We start from the raw sequence: 27,228 nt of genomic DNA on the forward strand, positions 1-27,228 counted from the left end.
CGTTGTAAAATCGAGTAAAATGCATTTCATTGAAAATCATCGATGGGAAAATGTTCTTCAAACACATATTTTGCTATTTGAGGTCACTGATACCAGGTCAGGTCACAGAGGTCAGGTCACTGGGGGGTCACAATATGAAAGTGTCGTGTGATACATGTTTTATGGTCCATTTTACATCACAAATGCGATTATGTGGGTCAGGCAGCCTTTGGGGCCAGCTTAGGTCACGTTTTGGTCAAGGTCAGGTCAAGGTCAGGTCAAGGTCAGGTCAAGGTCAGGTCAAGGTCAGGTCAAGGTCAGATCAAATTAGTTTAAATTTCAAAGTTGATATTTTTGCATAAAATGGGTATCGAATCGATGCAGCTCGTCACGGGGAGTTCAATGGTGGTCTTTGTTTTGTCGTACGTGGTCTAGAATCGCTTAAAATTGAGTTCAAAAATTTGACGTCATCATTTTTGAACATATTTTTCGCTATAGCTTGGTCAAAAAACGAGATATCGATCTGAAATTTGGTATGTATATAGAAGAGCGCAGGGACTATCACATATATTCCGGTTTTTTCGAAATTCGGAACATTTTTGATTTTTTTTTTTTAGTTTTTCTTAAAAAACTAATTTTTTGTATTTTTTTGGGTCAAAAACCCAAAATTATGAAAATCCGAGATAGCAGTTTTGTAGCGCCGCCTTTTGTCTACTAAACCATATAAAGAACTTTGAAATTGCTTGATAACTGTAGATTTGGTGAGCGTTTCAAGATTGCATGTTTTTTGCTCATTTTTGCTCGAACATGACCTCAGTTTGACCTCAATAACTCCTGACCTAGGGTGACCTAAGACTTGAAATTTGGTGTGAAGGTGTCAAATTGATGCCCGGGAAGGTACTGATAATTTGGCGGCGCTGCGCGCCGCCGTTTTCTTGCTATTCAGGAAAAACCACAGGGGGGCCAAAATGCCCCCCCCCCCCAACGGGGCGAGGGTTAAAGGAAGTGAATTGCAAAAACGATCTTCAACTGAAATTAATTGAAAACATTTTATCAAGGTCGGCTAACGCAAGACAATGCATTTTCATTTACAATATGCCGGATTTTATCGTAAAATTACCGTTCTTTCGATATTCTCGATTTTTTTCATACCAGGATAAGCAGTCGCCGTGGGACCCCTTTGAGCTGACCTCCGGGCCCTTCTCGGCTGTCGCCCCTCCCTGAGCGAAATCCTGGATACGTGCCTGGACTTGGATGTTGTTAAAGTTGTGCGACATGCGTCATACCTTTCGGAAGCTCCTGAAGCTAGCGGATATAGAATTAAGGTTCCCCCAGTCATAGTCCTAGTCAATCCATTAGCGAGGCAACCCACTGTCTGGAAGACGATTGTGGCGCGTACAGTGCAACGCCAACATCAAGGCTCTTCTGAGAGCTAAAGAACACCTGACGACGGCCGAAGAAGTAACTGACCGAAACGCTGTGAAGCCTCAGACAGGGACGAAAATCCGACTACTAGCATCCGTAATATTAACACGTCGTGTCAAGCATTCCGAAGAAAACTTACTCTTGATTTGCCCAACTGTACTCGTGTCTTCTAGTTCGTCCTTCAGTTCGAGAGATGAATCAAGTCTTGGTCCACTTCAACGAGGCCACGCAGCATTTGGTACATAAGACCATGTCTCTCTGAGCCGTCGGTATGACGGGGATGGTAGCTTCAGCTCTTGAAGTCGTCGTCAACATTGCATCGTTCGGATCTCTAGAGACCAACTTTGTAGCCTCCCTCTGCACTCTTTCCAGCAGCCTCCGACCCCCCTAGTGATATTGGGCCCCATAATGTTTCCATATTCACATTCAAGGCATCATGGTCTTGTATACTTTACAGTATCGGGTCAGGTTTGCAAATGATCTCCAGACGAATCTCTGGTCTGCTTTGCCTTGTTGGCTGCTGAGGGTGCTCGTCTGTTAAAGTTCAGATCCGCATAGACAACAGAACCCAAGCTTTCTCCTCAGGGACAGCAGCAAGTCCCCTTTCAGACAAGACGTGCGTGAATCTGGATTTCCTTGAACCAATGCGGCGTACACAGCATCTGTCGATACTGAAGTGGAAATGCCACCAGGCAGAGCGGCTCCGGAGATTGTCAGGGTCGCTCTGGATTCGCTACAAAGTCTACGATAAACTATATAACTGAGTCGTCAGCAAAGGTCTTGACATTTAGTTACATTTGCTATTCAACAATGGAGAAGTCCGGGTCCGGAAGGCAAGTATGACAGCGGCTTCGGTGGCTGCTCCCCGACGCATGCAGAGTATTCTAACTACGCTCCCTCAGTGCGAAGGGAGTCTTAATTTAACCTGACTGGGAGCCAACTGCAGAAGCGGGAAGCTAACAAATCACTACATGTGTCCACTAAATCCTTGCTACCAATCAAGCCTCATGCTTGACCACGTTTCCGTCTTCTGTAATCCCACCCAGGCAACCTCCGAGGAAACATCCAAGGAAGGTAACAAAGCTGAAGTAACCCTGCGAAATTAGCAAACTACCAATATGCTATTTCGAGGATTATCGTCAGAGAACAATAACATTTTCCCGCACCGGGAATCGAACCCGGGCCTCACGGGTGAGAGCCGTGTATCCTAGCCACTAGACCATGCGGGAGGTGGGCGAAAAATGCATTTGCCAAGGATAGAAGGCAGGGCCTCACAATGAACGCTTCACGTTCGGCGGTTACGGGATGTCATCAAAAAAGGCCTCCTCCATCAACCGCCTCGCACTTTTTTCATCCGATGCTCATAAAAAATGACATAACATGGCGAACACGAAATGCACATCCACAGAATCCAGGATGTCGAACTGTTTTGCGAAAACGTTTTGCATTTAAACATCCATTTAGGACAAATATCAAGGCACTTGTCGATGTCTGTGCTTCCAACCAGGGTTTGACTATCATCAATGATAATGATATCGTTCACACTTAAAACTATAAAACAAACGATGGGAATGATTCCAGGGTATACACTAGACTGAGTCACACACCACCCACTAAAGATGCTTGTTCAACATGGGAGGATCGTCAGCTTTAAAAGCAGATATCGATTAGACGCCTTGCCCTCCGCATAAGGGCCTCATTTCATTGGATTCCCTCGCGTAAGAGCTTTAAAGAGGACTGCGTCTATCACTCTCTGCACAACGAAACTGAATGGGTCGGGGATGATCGCCATAATTGATTCGTTATCCGTCCGTTTGTTTCCATGCACTGCCATTGGCGCAGTGGACTCCTTGAGGACGCCAATGGACTCCAAATGCACGTCTACAAAATGCACGTGTATGGGCGAAACACGCTCAAGCTTCGTGCTTGGCCGCAAAACTTATGTCTAACAAAGTAATGCTGCATTAGGTGGTGCTGTAAAAAACACCCCGACTTCAAGTGGAGTACGATCGCCAATGCCACCAACCCGCCGAATATCGGAGTTGGGCTTGTTTGGCAGCACAGCGCCCAGCTTGGGCTTTCCTGCGTATTGCGGGACAGTCTAACTTGACAGGCACAACTCTAGTAGAGCAGAATGGTTCCGACTCCGTTGACTTTCGTTAGCAAAAGTCCGTATAAATACATGAAAGGAGCCACGAAAGTGAGCGAAAAGGTAATGATAAGCAGCACCGGTTTTTACTATTCCATATCTTGAACAGTCAGGAGCGGAGTTCGAAAATGTCTTTGCGCAAAAGATGAAAGAAAAAGCCGGCTATAATGGAAGCCGGCTATTAGCCGGCTATTATGGAAGAAAGCGTTAATTGGAATTCGAGGACAGCAAACATAACAAGAGCAGCCCGACTATGCTATCGGAGAGTGCAATTTCGAGAAACTGCCAAATCGTAAGCACCTATTGGAAAGTCAAGGAAAATTCATTCGTACGTGCCCCTATATTTGGGGCACCAGTGATAGGACAGACGACAGTGGCAAATCACCGTATTAATTAATAATTGCACAAGCATGATTCCAAACGTGTGCAGTAAGCCCAGCTATCAGACTGCAAAGTTAAAAAACGACGAAGTGTGAAAATATCTCAGAGTCAAAGTAGCGTGGCGAGACAGAAGGTATAGTCTCCCCCTTTTGCCCGAGAGCGTGGACAAACAGCTCACAGATCCTCTGACCCGTGAGAGCCAGCCCATCCCACCTCACCTGTGAGAGCGTGGTGAGCGGGTCGCCGCCGCTGGCGTGCAGTGAGAAGGCGTTGAAGGTGAAGACTCGGACGTTCTCCAGGCCGTGCAGCAGCGCCGGCGCCAGGTACTCAGTGTGGCACTGTCCCGGCCGGCCGGCCAGCAGCAGACGCGGCATGTAGGCCTCGGCACGGCTGTCCCGACGGCGGACACGGTCACACACACACTCATCAACAACAATCGAAACTAACTACTCGGCCGTGAGGGGTGCAAGTCGGCTGCTATGGACGGCAACCCAAGAACAGAAAGAATTATATTCACTTCATAATCATTTAGCAGAAAGAATGATTTTCGCCATTCATTCAGGCTATCTGACTATAATCTAACTAACTGCGCACAGGTGAATGACATGAGGAAAACCAAATACATACATATCATGATACAACACAAATTTAGCCCATCCATTTGCACACGTTGAGGTCCACTCCTCTCCTAGCGAGTTATTACGCACCTGAGCTCGGCGGCAGTCTGTTTGTAGCCCCAGGGGAAGGCGGTGCGGAGTGCGGCGCGTGCCGCGGCCAGCGGAGCGGCCAGCAGGGGACGGACGGCGGCAGGCAGCAGGCGGCGCTCCTCGGTCCGGTCCCTCTGACCGGCCGGCGTCATCCGCGCCATCGCCGCACGGAAGTGAGACGGCTGCACCTGAGGACGGAGGCGGGTGGCGTGTCAGGTCAGCACGGACGCTCTGAGGCGGGGTAGTGTGCTAGTCCCGGTCGCTGGTTGTAGAGCGACCGGCACTATTTGGTTATTCTGTACAGGTGATTACAAATTGATGTTCCACTTCTCATAGGCGGTCAGTTGCCTGGAACGGTAGGCTGTGCCCAGCGGCGTATTTAGAAAATCGCGAAGGGGGGGGGGGGGGGGCCAAGGGTTTGGAGGGCGCCACCTCACCCCAGGAGGGCGCCATACGGTCGCGAGATAAAAATCCGCTCAGCGGGGGGGGGGGGGGGGTGGAGGCGTTTTTTACCACGCCACCAGTTTTTTTTTTGCGTGACTTGGTTATTGGTATATAGGTATGCTGCATTGATTTGGCATCGTGTCTATTTTGTTTTTACTCCAGGCCAAAAAAGGTCAAGTCACCCGCTCAGCTTAAGTGACAATGCTTAAAACTTTTTTAAGTTAGATCACTTGACATGACCTGATGACCTTGCTTTTAGCGACTATGGTTTGCATTTTTAGAGCACGTGTAAGAGCAATGTACCAAAAGGTGTGCCCCTCCCGCTCACCCACTTCCCTCTCTCCCCCAGGAAAAAAAAACGGAAGCTCGTAACGTAGTGGCACCTTTTTCGGATCTTTTTTAACCGCATGTCTGAAGAAACCTCCTGGCGCAGGTTCATATCACACGTGACAAAAAGGTTGCAAGTTATTGGCATAGGTACTAAGTTCCTAGTAAAGAAGAGTTTGTGAAATGCTGCGCCGAAGGCGCGCGAAATTTTTGAAAACAACCCTTTCCTCCGCTTTTTAGGCACATCTTTTGCGTGCTCACTGTTCAAAGCTCTTCCCGCTCTTTTACCAAATTTGAAGGTGTAAAAAATACCTAAGGTTTGGTGGGGCCGGTGCCACACAAGCTGTATAGAAAGCTTCGCCGATGGGTGACGATGTAGAAAAGTTTATTGGCGGTGGCATACATACACACCAGATCACCATATCGGATTGATACCGGAGCGCGAGGTGCGTAAACACAAGCGCACAACGAGAAGGCGGCAACAACAGAAAGAGAAACCATAACAGGGCTGTTCCTCATGAGTCTGAGATCGATTAGCCTTCTCGGGCTTCTCATCCAAATTACCTCGACCAGCCCTCATGACCTTCTCACAGATGCATACAGTGTTGAGCACCTTCAATCACCGAAACTTGGACGCCAATGGGTAGAAGGGCGGCGATCAAAAGGGGAGCGCCAATAGGTAAGAAGGCTCCGATCAACAATCAACAGGAGGGTGCCACCATGGGTGAGAGGGCGGCAAGGAACAGGAGAGCACCAATAGATAGGAAGGTGGCGATCAACAAGAGGTCGCCAATGGGTAGGAGGGCGGTCATCAACAGGAAGTCGCCAATGAGTGGAAGGGTGACGATTAACAGAAGGGTGGCAATGGTGAGGAGGGCGCCTTTGCCCAAGAGGATGACATTGAACAGGAGGGCGTCTGTGAGGAGGGCGCCGATTTAACAGGAAGGTGCCAGTGGATAGGAGGGCGGCGATCAACACGAGGGCGCCAATAGGTAGAATGCCCCTATTAGCATTCAACAGGAGGGACTAGGAAACCAATAGGTAGGAGGGCGCCAATGGCTAGAAGGGCGGCACTCAACAAGAGGGTGCCAAAAGGGAGGAGGGCGGCCATCAAAATTTCACATGAGGGCGCAATAGATAGGAGGGCGCCAATAATTATGAGGGCGCCGACCAGCAGAAGGGTAGCAATGTGTAGCAGGGTGGCGACCTACAGGAGGGCGCCTTCGGGACTCGGGTGAGAGGGCGCCTATTTACAGGAGAGCACCAATAGGTAGGAGTACACCGATCAAATGAGGGCACCAGTGGGCAGGAAGGCAGCGATCCTATAGGCTTACGTATCCAGTCGCGATTGTTTTTCGATTCGATTCTATCACAATTGCATTCGCGATTGGAGGGCGCCTTCGGCGCCCTCCAATCGCAAAGGGCGCCTTCGGCGCCCAAGGGGGGGGGGGCCATGGCCCAGTGGCCCCCCCCCCCTGCCTACGCCCCTGGCTGTGCCGCATAACACAGACTGAGTGACGCAGTGTAATGCTGTGACCCCACTCTCACTATAGGCACGATTAATTTTGTGATAAGCGGCACAGTCTGGCGTTCCAGAAAACTGATAGATTGGGAGAATGGGAGCATCATTCTGAAGTTAGCTGTACTAAACATGCACCTACCTAATACCTACCTATCCGTACCAATTGTCCAGTAGGTATCCATCCAGCGACGGTATCAGAGACGAAGTCGAGTAACAGTGTTCTACATGCAGTAGATATGATCAAAATGGCGACGTCAAAAACCAAGGAGTCGCGTGACAGTGTTAGGTCAGCCCGAAACAATGAAAACGGGAAGATGGTATCGTAGGCCGTATACAACGTTCCAAAACGAGGATATGTGTAGAGCTTACTGTGAACCACAACATTTCACTCCTCGATAGTATAGTGGTGAGTATCCCCGCCTGTCACGCGGGAGACCGGGGTTCGATTCCCCGTCGGGGAGGTTTTGTGACCCCCCTCTCCCTCCCATGCACTGCACCCCGAATTTGTGTCTTTGTATAAAAGCCGGCAATTGGTGCTTTTTTATTCAGGCAACATTTGCAGCAAGCATGCAACGAACCTGGCTGCAATGACAAGAGCACACCACATGGTGGTCGTTTTGCAACTGAAACTGCAACAACAGCCACCAATGCTGTCACTTTGATCAGATGGTGGAGGTGTAGTTACAGCCGTCATTCAGTCTCGGCCATCTTTGGTTATTCTTTTTTATAGCGCTGAAAAAGCATAAAGCACAAAACACAGCCATTGCAGTTAAGTACCTAAGTCGCGTTGCCCCCAGACATAGAAAACAACCTTCATGTTCGCTCGGTCACGGGCAGAAGTGGCAGAGTCAACAATCGCTCGTCTCCTAGTAAAACAGCGTGTAGCCGACCGAGCTTTGCACGCCCCCCCCCCTTGTTCAGAGTTCTTGCACCTCGTGGTGGTCGTACTTGTGCCTTCTGCTAGCGTTGGGTGCGTGGCGGAAGGCCGTGTAGGTATGTAGTGTCCCTGTTCGTGGAGCCGAAGCGGTTCACCACACCGCACCAATGATGCTTGAGATGCCGGTGGTGCGCAGCCTAGTTGACCACGTGCGGTGACGTATCCAGATATTGTAGAGGAAACTGGACATTGATTCTTCATTCACGCGCCGTCGGAAGCGCTATACGTAAACGATTAGTAGGCACTGGTTGAAGACATCAAATGTCCAGCCGCTTGGTAGCCCCATCGTTGTTTTGGCACTGGGCAACTCCAACCACTGATCGTGTCGTCCGCCACGTGAAGCTGGATGCACTCGTGGAGCAAGCATCGGCTGGATCTGACTGGCATCGGCACGGAGAGGTGTCAAAATGCCTTGAACTTCGCCGACTGGTTTCCGCAGCTGACGCAGCGCAGCACGGACTCGTACTGACCCCAGAACAGCTTCGAGATGGAGGACCGGCTGCCACCATTGAAGTCGTACTGGGGCACTTTGGCGACAATGACGTCTCGGACATGATCATGCTCTCTAGGCACTTGTTCCCAGGGCGCGTTGTTAAGTGCAGATAGTCCAGGAGGCATATGAAAGCTCGTTTGCTTCCTGCTACGCTGAAGTCGTGAAAACGGGCGAGGCGTCGGATCACAGTATCATTTGAGTTGAAGTACAGCGAAATTTGGATGTTCACAAGTGGAACATTGGGCAAATCCACGGTACCTACTTGGGGTCATGGTAGACTGACGACGGAAGGCAAGAGCTATCATGATTCATGTAACCAGACACTTGCATAATTCTTACTGAATCTATGAAATCCATGAATCCATGAATTTCCTTGCACGGTACCTACAATAACCAGACAATTGAAAGCTTTTCCCTCGCGAATTTTAAGCCTTTTTGGAAACGACCAAAACCCGTTTGTCGGGTGAATGAAGACAGCGGCCGATGGATAGTGCCACGATACATTGCGTGCAGACTAAAACAATAGGCATGTGACGTGTATGTGACGTATGTAGATTTTATCAGAGGCAGAAATGTTGGATTATCAGGCATAACGTTCCTAGCCACATCCATCACTCCTCGATAGTATAGTGGTGAGTATCCCCGCCTGTCACGCGGGAGACCGGGGTTCGATTCCCCGTCGGGGAGCTTTTTCTTGGGCGAGGGGCCACGAGAATGATCTCCAGCAGTCATTAACACTACCCGGCTTAGAGCGAAGGGGAAGAGCCAGTGCCAGCCCTCGACAGATTTTATTCGCGATAGCTAGGGCGATGGAGAGCTGGAAAATGACTCAAGTTGATTCAAGCCAGATTTTGACACCAATCGCATTTCCGGACCTGTCACTGACCTATGACATCATAAGGGAAACTGAAAACTGCACGGAAATGTGAAATTTGAGGTCACGTGTCTGGTCAAGGTCAGGTCAAAGGTCGACATTCAGTATATTCAAGTTGAGCTTTTTAGCAAACGTAGCGTTGAAGGTACCGACACCAGTTTTTGCTCAAATACTACTAACAAAAGGCTGCTGAAGCTATTCCAGAAGTGCTGAATTGACACAAAGTTTTTTCTCAAGGTCAAGCATCAAGGTTAGGTTAAAATAAGGTCACTGACTTTAAGTTATAGAAGTGGCTTGAGGCACATGCTTTCTGACCAGTTTTAGACATAGATTTTGTGTGAGTCGCGTAAAACTAATTTTAGCCGTTAAAGGCAAATATTAGGAAGTCAGGTCAAATCGTCAAATTTTCAAGTTGTGCAATTTCAAAAACAAAGGAGCCTACCATATGCAGATTGAGCTCATGAGGCAACCAGTGTCTTTTGTTTTTGTATAAAACGGTTATAGCTTTGAAAATGGCATTTAAAAGGCGAGCAATTGCGTCATCATTTAGCAAAATTTTGAGGTAAGTAAGCTTTTCATTTATTTGGGGAGTCACATTTTAAGATATCTCCTGGAATTTGGCATAGTGGTTTACCTCTAATAGCTGGGGCGTTCCACGACAAATCGACAAGTGCCCTGCACCCTCATATATTTTTTTTTTTTGCACATAATTGGTCTAATAGGATGTGATGGGCGGGGAAGCCAACTGTGGCAAGGATTTTTTCTTCGAACAACAGTTTCCGAGATATAGCCTTGGGCAATTCCTGGAGGTCACGCTGCAACCCTACGTTTGGCGGCTTATATCTCAGAAACTATTGGTTTTCAATGGTAAAAGCTTTATATGGTTCAACTCGCGATCACCCATCAAACAGTTTAGCTATCTCGGATTTTCAATTTTTGAAAATTTTGATCACGTGACCTCTTGACCTATTTTTTTTAAGAGTGACCTTGATATTTTCCCACAGAAAGATGCAATTTTGTCTGATGACGATTAAAGCCTTACCAATTGTAATTCATATGCGATAATAAAAAAAGTGGTTATCGGCCTGCGTTGACCTCAGGTCAGGTCATTTTTGTGACCTGCATTTTATAAGTCAATGGCAGAAATATCGGCTACCACCGAAACGCATCTGACCGGTTCAAATACTTATGAATTATGTTGAGTTAGGCTATTATTGATGGCACTGGTGCAGCTTTGCATCAGTGACCTGCTGAAAGGCCATCCGAGGTCTCCCGTTGAACACACGACAATAATTGTCCTTTTTTGGTTGTACCTTTTGATCTAATAAAGAAAGAGACGTGGAACAGGCACCATTGTGTTTGCTTTGGCCTAGCGCAAATTCGCTTTGAATTTCGATATTGATGGCCTAAGGTCAGGTCAAATTCTTGACCACCCCATTATAAGTCAATTGGGGAAAAATCAGCTCCCTTATTTTTAAACTAAAACGCGTCGGAATTGCCTAATATACCATGAGTGACTTCATATAAGATGAACTTTGACTACCTTGACTTTTTTTGCTCTTGGGCAACTGTAAGGTCTTGTGAGGTCATTAAAGGTCACCAAAGGGTTTTTGCTAATAACTCCTTACAGGTTTGAGATACAGCTGCGCAGATGGGGCTCATTGTGTTCAGCTCGTCAAGGCGCATCGAATGATATACATGATGACCTTGTCACGTGACCTTAGGTCAACTTTTGACCTTGACCTTTCGAGGTCAACATACATTTGCTTCGATGCGGATCGACGAGGGGATCACGATGGTGCTATTAGTTTGTTCCTAGCTGGAATACTTTGAATGTTATTCGAGAAAAACTTCCTGTATATGTAGTGCCGCTATTTTGACTTTCTTTTTACCCCTGTGAAATAATCTTTGACATGACCTGAAAATGACCGCAGTAAAAGTTGTAGACCTTATCCGTGTGTACCCTGTACCGTTTACCGCTTGTCGCTATCTTGCTTTGTTCTCGAGATCTCGCTGTCGCTCCCGCTCGTAATATTGGATCATAAAAATGATCATAAAAATGACCTGACCTGAGGTCAACGCAGGCCGATAACCGCTTTTTATTATCGCATATGAATGACAATTGGTAAGGTTTTAATCGCCATCAGACAAAATAGCAACTTTCAGTGGGGAAAATATCAAGGTTACTCTTCGAAAAATAGGTCAAAAGGTCACGTGATCAAAATTTTCAAAAATTGAAAATCCGAGATAGCAAAAATGTTCGTTGGGTGATTGCGAGTTGAACCATATACAGTTTAATCAAAGAAAACCAATAGTTTCTGAGTTATAAGCCGCCAAACATAAGGTTGCAGCGTGACCTACAGTAATTGCCCGAGGCTATATCTCGGAAACCGTTGTTCGAAGAAAAAAATCCTTGCCACAGTTGGCTTCCCCGCCCATCACAACCCCTTAGACGAGTTTTAAACGAAAAAAAGCATGTGGGTGCAAATTTAATTTTTGATTTGTCGATTTGTCGTGGAATGTCCCAGCTGTATTATTAGATATTACTATGGATTATACACGTCCATTTTTGAAAAAAAAATGAAACTTAATTATCTTGCCGAAAACTTTTTAAAAGCGCAGTTTTAATTTAGGGAAATCTGAAATCCATTAAAAAATACGCCGTGGAGAGATTTAATCAGTAAGACCACTTTATATCGTGACAAAAATCGATCATTACTTTAAAAAAAAAACACGACGATTCTAAACAAAACTTCTACAGACAATGTAAAACTGATATGGGAGGACCTAAGAGAAACCTTCAGGTCGATCATGTGATTTCTCGAGTTCTCGAGTTATCGGTAAAAGTCGGCGGGGGGAGGGGGCTCTTAAACTGTCAATGGCGGCCATTTGAAGGCCTTTCCCCTGGCGTAGATATTCCCAAAAAAGCGTTCTTGGGGTATTGTCCAACAACATATCAGAACCGGTTGACGCACGACCAAACAAGGCAGCTCACTGGAAACTGTACTTCTGTACGAACATTGCATGCTGGCTTATGCAATGGGTAAATGACGTGTACGATTTTATCAACGTGAAAGACGCGGCAAAGCTACCCTCGTGCTAGTGATTATCACATTCACTCCTCGATAGTATAGTGGTGAGTATCCCCGCCTGTCACGCGGGAGACCGGGGTTCGATTCCCCGTCGGGGAGCTTTTAACCTTCAGGCGGCGGTGGGGGGGGGGGCATTTTTTGCCCCTCCCCCTTTAGTTTTTTTTTCGATATATCTCCAGAACCGCTGCGCCGATCGTGACCAAACTTTCAGTACCCTCCCGTGAATAGCTATTGCACATTGTGACCAAAAATTTTCCAAAGGTTGTGATAGATTGGCCGCTAATGACGTCAGAGTGACGTCATTTCTGCCATTTTCGACCCAAAAAACGGTTTCGCGGGAAGAGCTGTCAGGCCTACAGCTTTAGAGATACAGAAAAATGTTTCTGACATAAACGGTGTAGATTGACAGGGCTACAAAACAGCTATCTCAGATTTTTGAACGTTTTGGATTTTGACCCCCAAAAATCAAAAAATATATTTTTTGAATAGAATACCCGAAAAATCCAAAAAGTTTTTGAATTTCGAAAAAACGGAACATATGTGATAGTCCCTACCGCCTTCTATCTACATACCAAATTTGAGATCGATACCTCTTTTTTGGCCAAGTTATAGCGAAAAAACTGTTCCAAATTGATGACGTCAAATTTTCAAACTCAATTTTTAGCAATTCTAGACCTCGTAGCGCAAAACAAAGACCACCATTAGACTCCCCGTGACGAGCTGCATCGAATCATTACCCATGTTATGCAAATCTAACAACTTTGAAATTTGACCTTTTTCTACCTGACCTTGACCTGACCTCCACCAGAAAGTGACCTAAACCGTACCTGATGGTCTTATAACCAACACCATTGAGTTGGAAATGAAAAATTGGCCATAAAACATGCATCGCACAACCTTAGTAAAGTTGGGTTCATATGGTGACCCTTGGTGACCTGACCTGTGACCTGACCTGGTATGACCAGTGACCTCTAATAGCAACATAGGTGCTAGACAACTGACGCCCTATCGCTGATTTTCGACAAAATGCGTTTTGTTCGGCGTTATAGCGCTTTCCCTAGAAGACCCGTGAACGGTGAAATATTTTATCTTTGACCTGACCTGTGACGTCATCGGTGACCCCGAGTTCAATAAAATTTGGCTTCCCTCAACAAATTTGGCAGGGCTATCGAACGCCGTTTGAATTTTCCGGATCCCTCCAGTAGTTTTGGAGATACGGGGGGGGGGCAAAAAAAATGCCCCCCCCCCCCACCGCGCGGAAGGTGGCCGGGAGGCCCACCGCCTGCCGGGTTAAAAGACCCCCCATTCTGGGACTTGGGCGCCTCGATGCCGCAGGGAGGAAATGTCGCCATCGGAAATCTTATCACTCGGCTCGCGTACCGTACCGGTACTCGGTGGCGCGGGAACCGGGGGGGGGGGGGGGGCTAGCGGGGGCTGAGCCCCTCCAACTTTTCGGCTGGGAGGTGGGGTGGGGGGGGGCTCGTAATGTATTTGAGCCCCCCCCCCCCCCCTTCCCAGCTGGAGGAATCGAAATCGGAAATCTACCAGCATAATTTCATAGATTCATACATGGGCGCGGGAACCGGGGGAGGGGGCAGTGGGGGAAGCTTGCCCCCACCGCCCCCACGGTCCCACAACTTTTCATGAAGTCAGGAACCGTTGGGGCAGCTTGTCCTCCCCAAATTAGGTGTTGTGGGTCACAAAGGAAGAAAGCATGTGTGAAAAATCCACCTCCGTCCACCGTGTTCCATCATATGTCAACGCCTCATTATATCCCCCAGTGAGCCAAACCCTCCGTTCGGCATTGGCCGCCTCACCTGAATCTGGTCGACGTCGATAAGCAGGCGCTGTTTGCTGCCGTAGATCTGCGGGTAGCGCTCGCGCAGCGCGTGCAGCACCGCCTCTGTGACCAGGTGTTTGAGGTCGGCGCCACAGTAGCCGGCCGTCTGGCGCGCCAGCCAGCACACGGTCGGCTCGGGCACCGGCGGCCGCCAGGAGCCCAGCTGGATGCGCAGGATCTGCTCTCGCGACTCGAGCGGCGGCAGCGGGAAGTGGAACTCGCGGTCGAAGCGGCCGGGTCGGCGCAGCGCCGGGTCCACGCTGTCGGGCCGGTTGGTGGCGCCGATCACAATCACCTCGCCGCGCGAGTCCACGCCGTCCATCAGCGCCAGTAGTGTGGACACGATGGACGCGTGGATGTAGTCCTGCTTGGACGAGCGCACCGGCGCCAGGCCGTCCACCTCGTCGAAGAAGATGATGGAAGGCCGCATCTGGTACGCCTGCAGATGGGAGAAGGTAAGATAATTAGAAGTCACAACAATTTTTCGTTCAGTGTTTTATGAGCGACACGAGTTCAGCTAAAAACGACCCGACGAAACTAGTATGCCGAGTGCCGACAGTCACCAGTGCAATACCACTAACCTATAAACAGTGAGCAATGAGGATATATGCTAATGGAAAGGCTGGAAAAAGGATTGAAAGATGAAACCACTTACCATTGTGAGCAATAATTTCATCTTTGAACGTTCGAGTAAGTAGCAAACCTTTCCGGCACCTGGGCTGCAGTATGAACCAAGCACCTGAAGGTGGAAAAACGGAGGTATCCGCGACAGGGTGTAATCTAATACGCACAATAGAACAAGGAGACCACGATCGTGCAGATAAGCCTGTAGGTGAAGCAAGAGCCAAAAGCTCCCCGACGGGGAATCGAACCCCGGTCTCCCGCGTGACAGGCGGGGATACTCACCACTATACTATCGAGGAGTGAGAGGCGGGATAAGATCCTCGATTCGGAGCGAAGGCAAACCCACTCCCATATCGCATAAAAACAAATAAATAAATAAATAAATAAATAAATAGTAATATTGACCGTCCCACCACACTGCCTGGCTGAGGAACCGTCAGAGGCACGATAAATCAAGGCAAGATTCTTCTCTAATAATCAAGACCACTCCTAAAGCTACAAGCAGTTACATGAAAGGCTCTTTACCATCGGGTGTCTCACCACATCCGATGGATACTCACATCGGGGATACTCACCACTATACTATCGAGGAGTGAGGGCTACGACTGGAGTCTCAGTTCGGAGCGAAGGCAAAAAACTTACATGAACGCATCAAGTAACACAAAAGCTCACCGAATGCTGATAGAGATAACCGTACCTCCTTCTCTTCGTTTATTCGAGAAGCTTTCGGAAGCTATACTGCTTCCTTCGTCAGCTCGTTAAAAACTAGATACAGTGAAACATAATACTATCTGAGTCGTTTCGCTTCAAAGTTCAAACACATTGCCAACATTAACCGGCTGAAGCTGGCACACGACCTTTCTCAAAGTCACAAGTCAAGACAGGACTTAACTCGTCTCTTCTTATTAATACTACCTCGTCATGCAACACAGCGGCCTGGAGAGCTCTACGCCACCAAGGAAGATGGTTGGGGACGGCTGCCGAATCTCACGGATGTTTCTTCTTCGGTCTCGCCCCACTTGACTTGCCGCCCTGAAACCAACACTGCCATGCCCGGCAGGCCAGGAAGCTTCGACACATACATGCACAAACACTCGCTGTCCACACTTTGTGATCCAGTCGGGTTGAAACGCCTGTTGCCCTTGACAAGATCAGGAAGACGCTCGAATTTTCCTGTGAGATACCTTGTGCTCTCCCCACTCCCAGACGGAGCAGACCACAACCGACCATAACATACCAGAGCACCATGACCTCTCTTCAAGGCGTCTTCTCGACCCAACCGAGGAAAGTTTTCTTATGGGCAATGGCAAGGGCCAAGGACCCGAGCAAGACCGTTAGAAAGACGCCTCATCTCCTCTTCACCATCGCCCCACTAGACCTTTTACTCATCGCTGTCGCCTATTGGAAGACCGAGGCCAAGCCCTATTGGAAGACAGAGCCCTGGTGCAAGACGACGTTCCCTTGCCAGGGCTGCCCTGAAGCGTCGTCTTACACCAAGCCTTTACCTTCAAGTCCTACTAGAAGACAAGGCCCTGGTGCCAGACGAAGCTCCCTCTCCTGGCACAAAGCACAAACCCCCCTGGAAGACTCAACCCTGGTGCAAGACGACACTCCCTCTGCACTCTGCAAGGCGTCCGGCAGTTTCAGAGGTAGCAGTCCGTGTCCGGACGCGCCCGTCGCATATCTACTTAAATACATACCTGAACAAACGCTGTGTCACCCGGCCTACTATCCGAGGCTGTTCGGCGGTGACATCACGTTGCCCCGCCACCTGCGCTGGGAGGGGTCGGCTAGGCTGGCAACGGATGGCAACGGACAACCTTTACCCGAAACTCCCTGGTACCTGCCCATCACGCGGAACCGCGAGCCTGATGGCAGCGGCCTTCCCGCCAGTTGGGAGTTGCATATAGACCAGTCAACCGGCGGTGCGCCCGGACAGGAAATTTTCTTCCGTCGGCCGCTGCGCCGGCAGGACGAATGCTTGGCTTCAGACACCTTGTTCTCGGCAACTGCCGCCGGCCTATGTCGTTTCGGAGTTTCGGTGTAAGACGTCGAGGAATCTGGCCGTTCGGCAGGTGTCAAGAGCCATCAAACGCGATGGCGACCCGCAGGCAGCGACAGCCAAGACAAACTTCAACGAAAATATAAAAATCCCTGAAATGCCAGCCTCCACTGAGACTGACCTCAAAAGACCAGACATCACAAAAACCATCCTCGCTGAAAACGCCAGATCCTCAAAAAGCAGACCATCCACAGCCTGTGTTGAAATTACGGAATCGCACACACTCGTAAGCTGGACAAGGTGTCAGATAACAATTTGAAAAAGCTCCCCGACGGGGAATCGAACCCCGGTCTCCCCCGTGACAGGCGGGGATACTCACCACTATACTATCGAGGAGTGAGAAACACAGACGAAGAGTGGTTTCGGGAAAACGCGGGGACGGTTGAGACCTCGCCAAGTCGTTGCAAGTGGCCCGGCGCGGAAGTCGCCGAGCACCGGCCCGGCGCGGGATAAGTTATAAGCATCACAGTATCTTTGAGTTCCTTCTTCCCATCCATCCTCGCCATTCTCAGGATAGGCCTATCCGCAAACCCCTCAGTCCTCACGCTCCCTTTCAGGACTGGCGGTCATCCGCCCCAGAAAACCGGTGATGAGGTCGGGTTCACACCAGGACCACTCCCTCTCCGGGGTGACTGCTCGAGCGGCAGGGCGACTTGTCCCACCAGGACGGTCTCGCCGCGGCGGCGCACCGTCGGTGGTCCCCACAGGCGACATCCCAGTGCCTACACCCTATCCTGTCATCTCATAGCTCTGCTATGGCCTTTTCAGGCTGAAAAGGCTTGCTCCCAACAAAATAAACAAAACTCCCTTGTAATTTATATCCTGTCCAACTGGACGCCTTGACTGGCAACTACGTTTACAAGGCTATGGTGACAAGGTGTTGACTTGTGGCGTGATTATCAAGTGAGCTCTTACACCTGCATTGAAAATGGGGTCAGCTGAGTCCCGACGGGGCAATCAAGCCCCCTTGCATGACACGCGGGAATATTGAATATCCATCACTATATGCAGGTTTTATCTATTGCAAGAAACGAAGACAGTAACCCGGTTTACATAGCATATTTGACGAGGCTCTAGCTCGTTAATTTGGCGATAATTTCGATGCAGTGGTCTTCAAATATTTAGAGGGGATCATTTTGAAAATTGTTCAGCACCATTGGCATCTTTTGCAACATCACGGACGGAGATATAAGCTTGCAACAAACCCTATGTAAACCAGGGTTTGGTGTTTGTTTAATTTTTCAAATAAACAAACATAAACAAACTGTTCACGAACAAATGTGTTCGCGAACAAGTGACGTCATCGGTCAAATTTTGGTAAACAAACAACGAACAGTTCGCGAACGTTCATGAACTGTTCGCGAACACGGTAACGAGGGGGTAGATAAGACCCCCTCCTTAGCCATTTCGCTCCTAATTGAGATAGAACCCTGCGGAAAAAGCCAGCGTGTGCGTCTTTACGAACCAAAGCGATTGGTATCCGATTTCAAGGTCTTGCACCAACCGGTGACCCCTGAGGTCAGGTCAAGTGTCATAAAGTAGGGGTTTGGTTTTTGGTAAATACCTTCGCCACAAATGGGGGTAGAGCCGCGATTGTGGGACCATCGTGCTCGTCGTGGCCAGGCGCGTCGAATGCTATACTTTTTGTTTGGATTAGGTCTTTTTAGGATGTTGACCTCAGGTCAAGGTCAGGTCAAAGCCACTCGGGTCACAAAGCTTCATGGAGGATGTCATGCTGCATATCATTCGATGTGGCAGTTCTTTCTGAGTCAAGTGATGGCTCAACCGACTCGCTAGCTCAATTTGATCGGAAGTTATTAGCAAGAAGCTCCTACTGCACCAGCAACATTAGTAGCGTCTTATATGACGTCATGCAAGGTCTTAAATGCACAATTTAAGCCTCAGCGTTGCAAGAATAATTATGAATCACGATTCCATGTGCTTGAGATATGACTGGTGCATTTTTCACATGTAAAACATGTCTGCAGTCATGTCTGCGCCGTATGATAACAATTGCTAGAAAGATATAAGAAATGATGACTTGTTCATGAACGTTCATGAACGTTCACGAACTGTTCGTGAACAGAGAATCGTTGGTGAACATGTGACCTTGAATGCCAAAATTCGTAAACTATCAAATAAACAAACAAACAAACATTGTTCACGAACTGTTCATGAACAAATATACAAACAACAAACCCTGATGTAAACGCGTCTAATGTTCGGGGCGAAGGCACTTACTATAAGAAACTCCCCGACGGGGAATCGAACCCCGGTCTCCCGCGTGACAGGCGGGGATACTCACCACCATACTATCAAGGAGTGAGTGGCGACCAAGGAGTGTCGATTCGAGGCGGAGGCAAAAAGTACTCCAATAAACTCATCCCATAAACACTCAACAAAAAAGTACCCCGGTCAACTTTGTGACACAGAGGGGCAGGGCTGCGGAGTCGGAGTCAGAGTCGGAGTCGGAGTCGGTCGGAGTCGATTTTAGAAACCCGAGCCGGAGTCGGAGTCGGAGTCACCGAAAATCTGTCGACTCCGCAGCCCTGCTAGGCCTGCGGAGTCGGAGTCGGGAGTTGGAGTCGGTCCGAGTCGACAATTCTGCCCGGAGTCGGAGTCGGAGTCGGAGCTGGTTTTTGAAAGCCGGAGTCGGAGTCGGAGTCGGAGTCGCCGAAAATCCATCGACTCCGCAGCCCTGCAGAGGGGTAACTAGCACTAACTGGCTGGGGAAACCGATTACCCAAGTCCCCACAATAGGTATCACACCGTACCTTCCTCACACCCCTCGCCGTTCAGTGTAGACAAGCGAGTTGATCCCATTCCCTCATGGCTCATCCCTTGGATTCTTATGTCACCAAGCCTGCGTTTGCTTGTGATCCAGTCGAGTCTGAACCCCGCAGCGCGGCGGCGCAGTCGGCAGACACTCGTCAAGGACCAAGCCAAGGCCCTGGCCTATATAGGGTCAAGGGCAAGCATCGAAGGAAAAGTCGTCCTCACCTGATCGAAGAGGAGGCGCAGCTGACGCTCGCTCTCGCCGACCCACTTGCTCAGCACGTCGGCGCCCTTGCGCATGAAGAAGGCCACCTTACGGTCTCCGACACTGCACTCGTTGGCCAGCGCCCGGGCCATCAGCGTCTTGCCGGTGCCTGTCGACGCAAAGCAGTGGCGGTTAGCAAAAGACAGTGGCATGTTTGCTAAGATTAGTTATGCTTCAGGATGAATATGAAACGATAATCCTTCCAATGTTTAATGTTCACGTCGATGCGTATTGCGTGAAATACTGATCATTACTTGAGTGTTTCATACCTCACCAGCAAAAAAAAAAAAAAAAAAACTCCAGGAGCTTAGCAATGATCACAAGACAGCACGCCTTTGAAAAACTTGTGCCAGGATGTATCACCAATCTATCGCACACTACACAGTGCGGTGTGCCATACTAAAGCACACAACATTGCACACCAAAGTACCTATTGTAAGCGTGCCCCAAAGGCTTCATAACAGTTTTACCTAACAACGGTCTACTGCAGCGCCCCCCTTGTCTACGGATAATTACGAATCCATCCCGGCCCTTGGACACATTCAGCACGCTTCCCCAGCACCTAAGATCCACCCCACGGCGCTTATGTTTCACCCCACAACATCGAGCTCCACCCTATGGTACATGACCTCCGGCTCACCTGGCGGTCCGCAGAAGAGGACGCCCTTGGGCGGCGTGATGTTCTTGCTGCTGAACACCTCCGGGTACAGCAGCGGCAGCAGGATCATCTCCTTCAGGTCGCGGATGTGCTCCTTCAGACCGCCGATCGTGTCGAAGTTCACAGTCCTGTGGAAAGGGAGACAGTCACGGTAAGTGAAGAGTGTACTTCATTGGTCTGCCTTGGTCTGAGCTTGTCTGGGTAAGTCTCAGTCGAGACAGCCTGGTCAGGTTGGCTGTTTGTTGGAAGATAGACGAGACAAGCTGGTCCATAAACACGAGGTGGAGTAGGTGGAGGTCTTTACCATGAACGGTACAGTTCCCCTTAATCATATACGGGGGTTCACGAGCATTTTCCCATTGGCTAGTTCCAGCCGGACCAATAGGAAAGGCGGCCCATCAAGCCTCAGGAGCCCTGGCGCCGTCCACATCACATGAACCCAGCCCCTGTAGCGCTGACCCATAAGTGACCGCCCACTGACCCCTCCGAGCGCCCTCACCTGTCGATGCTCATGGGGTCGACGTCGGCCAGACTGTTCCCGACGCGCTGTCGTTCGGAGCCGCCCGCCCTCTGGCTCGCCTCGCTCTGAGAAAAGTTCATTGGCAGACACCTGGCGGGAAGGCGCGGGGGATGAGCTCAGACTTCAGAGGACGGCCATCTGACACTCTTGGATGAGCCAAGCGGTATACCAACAGTGGATCTAATGATCGAATGAGGGAGCATGACCATAAAACAACTGCTTTAACAATGGCGAACAAAGTCTATGATGATAGACGCTCCCTCAAACGCAATGTGAATGGAATGATTAGATAAGAACGATGTGTACAAAACACGTGAAACTTGCAATCAGAAACACACCTCATTCATTTTGCTTACACTTTATGCATGTGCCATAATTCACCTAATCCTACTGATATTGCTTGGACGCCAGCCATCTCAAACACAACCACTTTAAGTCGGAGTCATTTTCTCCCCCACCACACCGTAAGGCTATCACGTATACAGCATACAGCGCCCTCTTCCCCGGCCCGCGGAGCGACCCGTACTTGTTGCGGAATCCCTGCATGCTGCGCGCCTTGCGCCGCTGGAAGCTGTCCTCTCCGCTGTCGCGGCCGCTGCTGCTGTCCGTTGTGCTCTCGTTGAAGGCCGAGTTCTTGCGGTGGTGGCGGCGGCGGCGCCAGCTCGGGTGCCCGAAGCGCTCCTCTCGCAGCTCGCGGGGGCGTGGCAGCTGCAGAGACTCGTCTGAGGGGACACACCACCGGGCGTCGCTAGGTGTCATACGATTAGGCTGGATGGGGTTTCAGGTGACAACAGGCCAGTGGCCGTTATAAGGTGGAGGTTGGCTGGCGAGAAATGCTCAAAGCGATAGTAGGGTGATGTGCGTCATGCGTTAAAAAACTAAAAGCCCAGTATACGGTGAATCGTCGCATACTCATTATAAAACCAAAATCGCAGCTGAACTCAAGCAGGGTTCGACTTTTTTACCCCACCATGCCACATTTTCACGAGTCGATCACAGCTATGGTGACGACCAGCCATCATTACCTAGCACGGCTTATCAGCAATACGAATTGCGTCCACTGCCGCGCGTTTGTGTGGCTGCGTGACATCTCAAGGTAGCGAAACTGGTTTTTGGCTCGCTCGGACAAACAGTCCAGCAAAACAGGTAAAATGGGCTCTGCATTACCGTACCGTAACGTCTTCCGCGCAACTGATTAAGCGCGAGCAATAAAAACCGGACGGCCCACACGCGACAGGCGACGTCACTGAGTCGGCAACTCCTCCAGTCCGAATGGAAGGACAATAGCAGCACCGCCACTCCTCGATAGTATAGTCATGGATGAAAGAACCTGGATAGGAAACTCCTATTCCTTCAACATTACGGGCAGCGTTCCGGGCGATCGACCTGCCACCTAGCGTTCGGTAAGTATCGGGACTGGAAACTCCCGCCGTTAAGCATTACGGCCTATGGGGGACGCGGGGCGGCATGTTTTGAAACGGGTATTAGACCGCAATGCGGATTTATTTTTAGATTTAGAAGCTATTTAAGACAGACAAAATTGATCAGGCTATCGAATGAGACCAAAACTATTATTGTCCGTTCCGCACAAAAGTCGTACACGAGGGCCGAATACAGGCGACCTTGAAAAAGAGGGCCATTTCTAGTGTTTTTCTCTTACGCAGCGCCGGTGAACGCTTACGCGGCGCCAGTGAATGCGCGGCGGACGCGGCTCCCGCTGCCGCCGCGCGTGCCCTCGGGCACTTACCGAAGGGAACGCAATCAGCTGTTAGTTTCCAATCCAGGTTCTCCTTCATCCATGGTATAGTGGTGAGTATCCCCGCCTGTCACGCGGGAGACCGGGGTTCGATTCCCCGTCGGGGAGCTTTTGTGACCTCACACAGGTCACAAGAGGTCACTTACTCAACATTGTCATCCTCGGAAACATTCATGACACCGGGATCTGCGGGTGAAATAAGGTACTCTATTCCTATAGGATTCCCACAGGAAAGTTACGCCATTGGCTCATAATTTTCGGTCAATGGGTTTCATAGCGTCATGCTCAAAAAGCAAATGCACTGTGGCGTGAAGGCGCTGCCTATTTGTAAAGGATTTGCATTTGGTCTGCCGGTCCGGCGACTCACCCTGGTAAAACTCCGGCTCCCGTCTGTTCTCTCTCAGGTAGTACTTTTTGATGACCTTGGTCTCTGATCGCGCCGCCGAGCGGGCCGCCCTGGGCCGCAGTCGCTGTTCGGGCGGCCGATCCTCCCCGCGCTGTTCCTCTCCCGGCGGCGGGCCGGCCGCGTCCTCCGCCTCCTCGGCCACCTCCTCCTCCTCCTCGTCCGAGTCGCTGCTGGAGTCGCCCACGAACCGGTGCACGCGCCGCGCCGGGCCCGGCTCCTCCACCGTGATGCCGAAACGCTGCGCCGGACGGTGGATGCGCTTCACGCGGGAGTACATGTCCATGCCCTGTGGTGCGAGAGGGATGGAAAAAGGGATACGTAGTCAGAAACGGGGAGAGACAATGCCAAGGCATACAAACGAGGCTACAGTGTGTCTTCCGTTGAAATGCAGCGAAGCTAAAACCCACACAGTTCGCTTCCATTGCGCTTTCAGTTGAGAAGCCTTTCTGAAATGAAGCAATCGAGTAAAAAGAGAATGGGAATAAATAAAACACATTGAAGGCACGAGCTTCCCCAGCCTGACTAGTCCCATCCATCAGACGTGCCTCTCCATCCCCTCCCTTCACCACATGATCCCGCTCTACCCGCTTACGTCATCCTCTGGCAGGGGCGGCAGCAGCACTCGCCGCCGGCTGGAGGGCTCTGCCCGCCGCTCAGCCTCCCCATCATCTGGAGGAGTGGGTGGCGACGGCTCAGACCTGGGCCTGGCCGGCGGCGGTGGCGGCGCGTCGCCAGCCAACTGCTGGCGCCCCGAGTGCGCGATCTGGGTGGTGATCCACGTGTCGCTAAAGTTGTCGTACATCATCTTGCGCTTTCGGCCGCTGCGGCGCACTGGTGGGCAAAGGGGAGAGGTGTTAGTGGCTGAAACTTGAAAGGATAGGCTGGTGCCGTGGCGGAGACGCAATTCGACTATCGCCGTGAGCTCGTCAAATCAGGGATCGCCTGCGGCAAGTGGAAGCAAAAGTTAGCTCGCATGGCCACGTCAGAGGGAGTTGTGTCATGTTATGCAGCAGATACGTTGCCGTGTTACTCGATTCCACCGTTCAGTCTCATTTTCCGAGCTGGCAATACATAGATGTCAGGACCCTGCTTCGCTACCTAGTAAGGATCGTGGTTTCATACAAATTTTCATACAATTAAAGCCAAACTGAAAAAAAAAATACCAATTTCAAACAATGCCCAGCAACTACCATAAAATCAAACTTCGAAACTGGGGTTTTTGATGGGTCTGCAGTTTGCCAGGTTATGGCTCGCACCCCTCTCATCATCCTCATCTCTGATTACCACCCAATCAACAACCCCTCGCTATACGACAACAACCACCCCCGTACTGAAGCACTGTCCACCACAGCCGCTTCCCACCTTCAATCTCGGTGAACTCGACGTTGTAGCGGCGCCGGGAGGGCGGCAGCCGCTCGATGACCCGATGACGTGACGAGCGGAACGGGCTGCCGGTGAATTTGAGCTCACGGTCGCGCCGCTCGCCGTCCCACGAGTCGCTGAACCGCGACAGGGAGCGTCGGCTGTGGGAGCACGAGACACCTACCGAACAGGGGAGGGGGGAGGGGGTAAGTTTACATCAGGGAGACGAGTCACAAAGGCGAGCTGCTAAAACATGGTGAGTGATGAATCGCTGACGGAAAGGACGCATGCCATTATAAAGATTAAGAAAATGTTGAGACACAAATTCCGATACCATAGTAACAATTGGACCAAATTTAGCTACCGTAGTACCCAACGGACGCTAACGATAAAGAAAGACAGGTGGTGTCAAAGCAAATATTCATGAGACTATTCCCAGGGAAATACAGACAGTTCCATTCACCGCTCCTGGTAGGACCATCCACGCAAACTACAGCCAGGCCAGATCGCTACTGACAGGATTCACAGCGCGGGCAGGTGACGCCACTGTCTTTCTGTCTATTGATAAAAGGTGTACCCTGAAGTGGTGATACACGACGAGGCGCGGATGCCTATGTGGGCGGCTATCCGCTCGAGACTAGCAAAAAAAATGTATCCCATTTGACGCCATAATACTGGTTACATCACTGCATATTGATCCACATATTAGGTCGTTCAATAAGTAACGAACAATCGTTCATAACTTCTTTATTTCTTTATTTAACACTTTCAAACTTTTACAGATTATAGATCAGACATTTCTGAATGCAGCCTTTGCCTCAAACCAGTCGCCGCCCGCCTGCACACACTTCTCCCAGCGTTCCGGCCAACGCCGGAATTCCGCCCGGAAAAACGCGTTTTCCGTCTTTTTCACCCAGTTCATGACAGCGCACATGACTTCAGCGTCGGTCTCGAAGTGTTCACCACGGAGGCCATCCCTTAGGGGACCAAAGAGGTGAAAATCTGAAGGAACCAGGTTCGGACTGCAGGACGGCTGCCGGCTGGGGCATGATATTCAGCCCTGTCTCGCGATCTCCTCGCGTGTGGCGTGAGACATGTGCGGACGAGCGTTGTCATGGTGTCATCCTGGTGGGCTTTCTTGAACCTGGGCGGACTATGGACAGCGGGCCGCTACATCGCAGTCCTGCAGGAGACTGAGAAAAGCAATCCTGAAGAAGAGGCGCGGCTCGGATGTCAACAACATCACCATACACCATGACAACGCCCGACCGCACTTGTCTCACGCCACGCGCGAGGAGATCGCGAGACAGGGCTGAATATCATGCCCCAGCCGCCCTGCAGTCCGAACCTGGTTCCTTCAGATTTTCACCTCTTTGGTCCCCTGAAGGATGGCCTCCGTGGTGAACACTTCGAGACCGACGCTGAAGTCAGGTGCGCTATCAAGAACTGGGTGAAAAAGACGGAAAACGCGTTTTTCCGGGCGGAATTCCGGCTTTGGCCGGAACGCTGGGAGAAGTGTGTGCAGGCGGGCGGCGACTGGTTTGAGGCATAGGCTGCATTCAGAAATGTCTGATATATAATCTGTGAAAGTTTGAAGGTGTTAAATAAAGAAATAAAGAAGTTATGACCGATTGTTCGTTACTTATTGAACGACCTAATATATATGGCCTTGGATTGATCCTCTCTAGTTCCGTGCAAACGGATTGCCAACTGTCCGCACTCCGCTACTTTGGATCTCGTGAGGCACTGATGAAGCATCTTCATTCCCTCACTTCTCAGGTAACGCACGATAGGCCCTCCCATTGGTCCAGGTTCCAGCGTCACCCGGCGCCCTCCCACTCACCCATGGCGCCGCCGAGGGTATCTGCCGAGCCGGAGGCGGCAGCGGTGGGGCTGCCGGGCCGACCGCGCGTCTGACGCCGGGCCGCCGGTCCCGCCATCTGCCGCTGCGGGCGCCGCTCAGCCCCGTCCCCGTCCTGCGGCTCTTCCGAGCCATCAGCCTCCTGATTAAACGGGGAACGTCAGAGGTGGACAATAGGTATTGCTCTGGTGGTACTGAAGCTTTGCAATCTAATGTACCCAGAATGTGTGCTAAGCACTGCAACACGCTGTCGCAGAATTGACCTACCAATGCATGGCATACCAATGCGCGTTTGCATGACATACCAATGTACCATGAAACCACCATGAAAACCACCAATAACATCATGTAGGACATAAGTTGCCCTTAGCATTGAACAGCACTTCATTTTTTTAAAGAAGGCAGGATGAAAGGATTGCCTTGCTCTGAAATGTTACCAGGTCCCCACTTGCAAAATCCTTACCATCAGCAATTTTCCAATTGTGTCCACATACTTAATTCCTACAATTTGTTTTATAATGCCAGCATAGAATCATATGGTCCTATTAGTTACTATACCAAGTAAATTGTTTACCAAACTACTAAAGCAGGACAGTGCAGAAGCCCACCTAAGTAGAGTGGTCAACTGAGAGCAAATAGCAGGTACAAGGACTTTAAGGCCGGGGGGATCCAGGGCGTCGCAAGTCCATCTACGACACGTCGCAAGTTACGACACATGTCCCGTCGCAAGTTGTGTCGTAGCGGAAAAGGAGGGATGTTGAGGAAAGAG

General features: G+C 50.1%; 1 protein-coding gene and 5 non-coding genes across 6 annotated transcripts in view; 3 read left to right on the forward strand and 3 right to left on the reverse strand.

Moving 5' to 3' along the window:
- Positions 1–27,228, reverse strand: part of LOC122369922 (ATPase family AAA domain-containing protein 2-like) — a 53,918-nt gene that overhangs the window by 24,060 nt on the left and 2,630 nt on the right. The window contains exons 3-13 of the mRNA XM_043345088.1: positions 26,442–26,601; positions 24,599–24,778; positions 23,829–24,067; positions 23,198–23,522; positions 21,601–21,796; positions 21,054–21,164; positions 20,537–20,682; positions 19,857–20,005; positions 14,148–14,609; positions 4,642–4,829; positions 4,153–4,324 (exon numbers count right to left, since the gene is read on the reverse strand). Of these exons, the coding sequence (XP_043201023.1) occupies positions 4,153–4,324; positions 4,642–4,829; positions 14,148–14,609; positions 19,857–20,005; positions 20,537–20,682; positions 21,054–21,164; positions 21,601–21,796; positions 23,198–23,522; positions 23,829–24,067; positions 24,599–24,778; positions 26,442–26,601 (2,328 nt within the window). The remainder of the gene's footprint in view (positions 1–4,152; positions 4,325–4,641; positions 4,830–14,147; positions 14,610–19,856; positions 20,006–20,536; positions 20,683–21,053; positions 21,165–21,600; positions 21,797–23,197; positions 23,523–23,828; positions 24,068–24,598; positions 24,779–26,441; positions 26,602–27,228) is intronic.
- Trnae-cuc lies at positions 2,562–2,633 on the reverse strand. Its single transcript has one exon. It is a non-coding gene; the product is annotated as a tRNA-Glu (tRNA).
- Positions 7,324–7,395, forward strand: Trnad-guc. Its single transcript has one exon. It is a non-coding gene; the product is annotated as a tRNA-Asp (tRNA).
- Trnad-guc lies at positions 8,980–9,051 on the forward strand. The gene has a single exon. It is a non-coding gene; the product is annotated as a tRNA-Asp (tRNA).
- Positions 12,358–12,429, forward strand: Trnad-guc. Its single transcript has one exon. It is a non-coding gene; the product is annotated as a tRNA-Asp (tRNA).
- On the reverse strand, positions 15,022–15,093 carry Trnad-guc. The gene has a single exon. It is a non-coding gene; the product is annotated as a tRNA-Asp (tRNA).

This window comes from Amphibalanus amphitrite, unplaced genomic scaffold (assembly GCF_019059575.1).
Source record: "Amphibalanus amphitrite isolate SeventyFive unplaced genomic scaffold, NRLGWU_Aamphi_draft 001085F_arrow, whole genome shotgun sequence".
Classification (NCBI taxonomy): domain Eukaryota; kingdom Metazoa; phylum Arthropoda; class Thecostraca; order Balanomorpha; family Balanidae; genus Amphibalanus; species Amphibalanus amphitrite.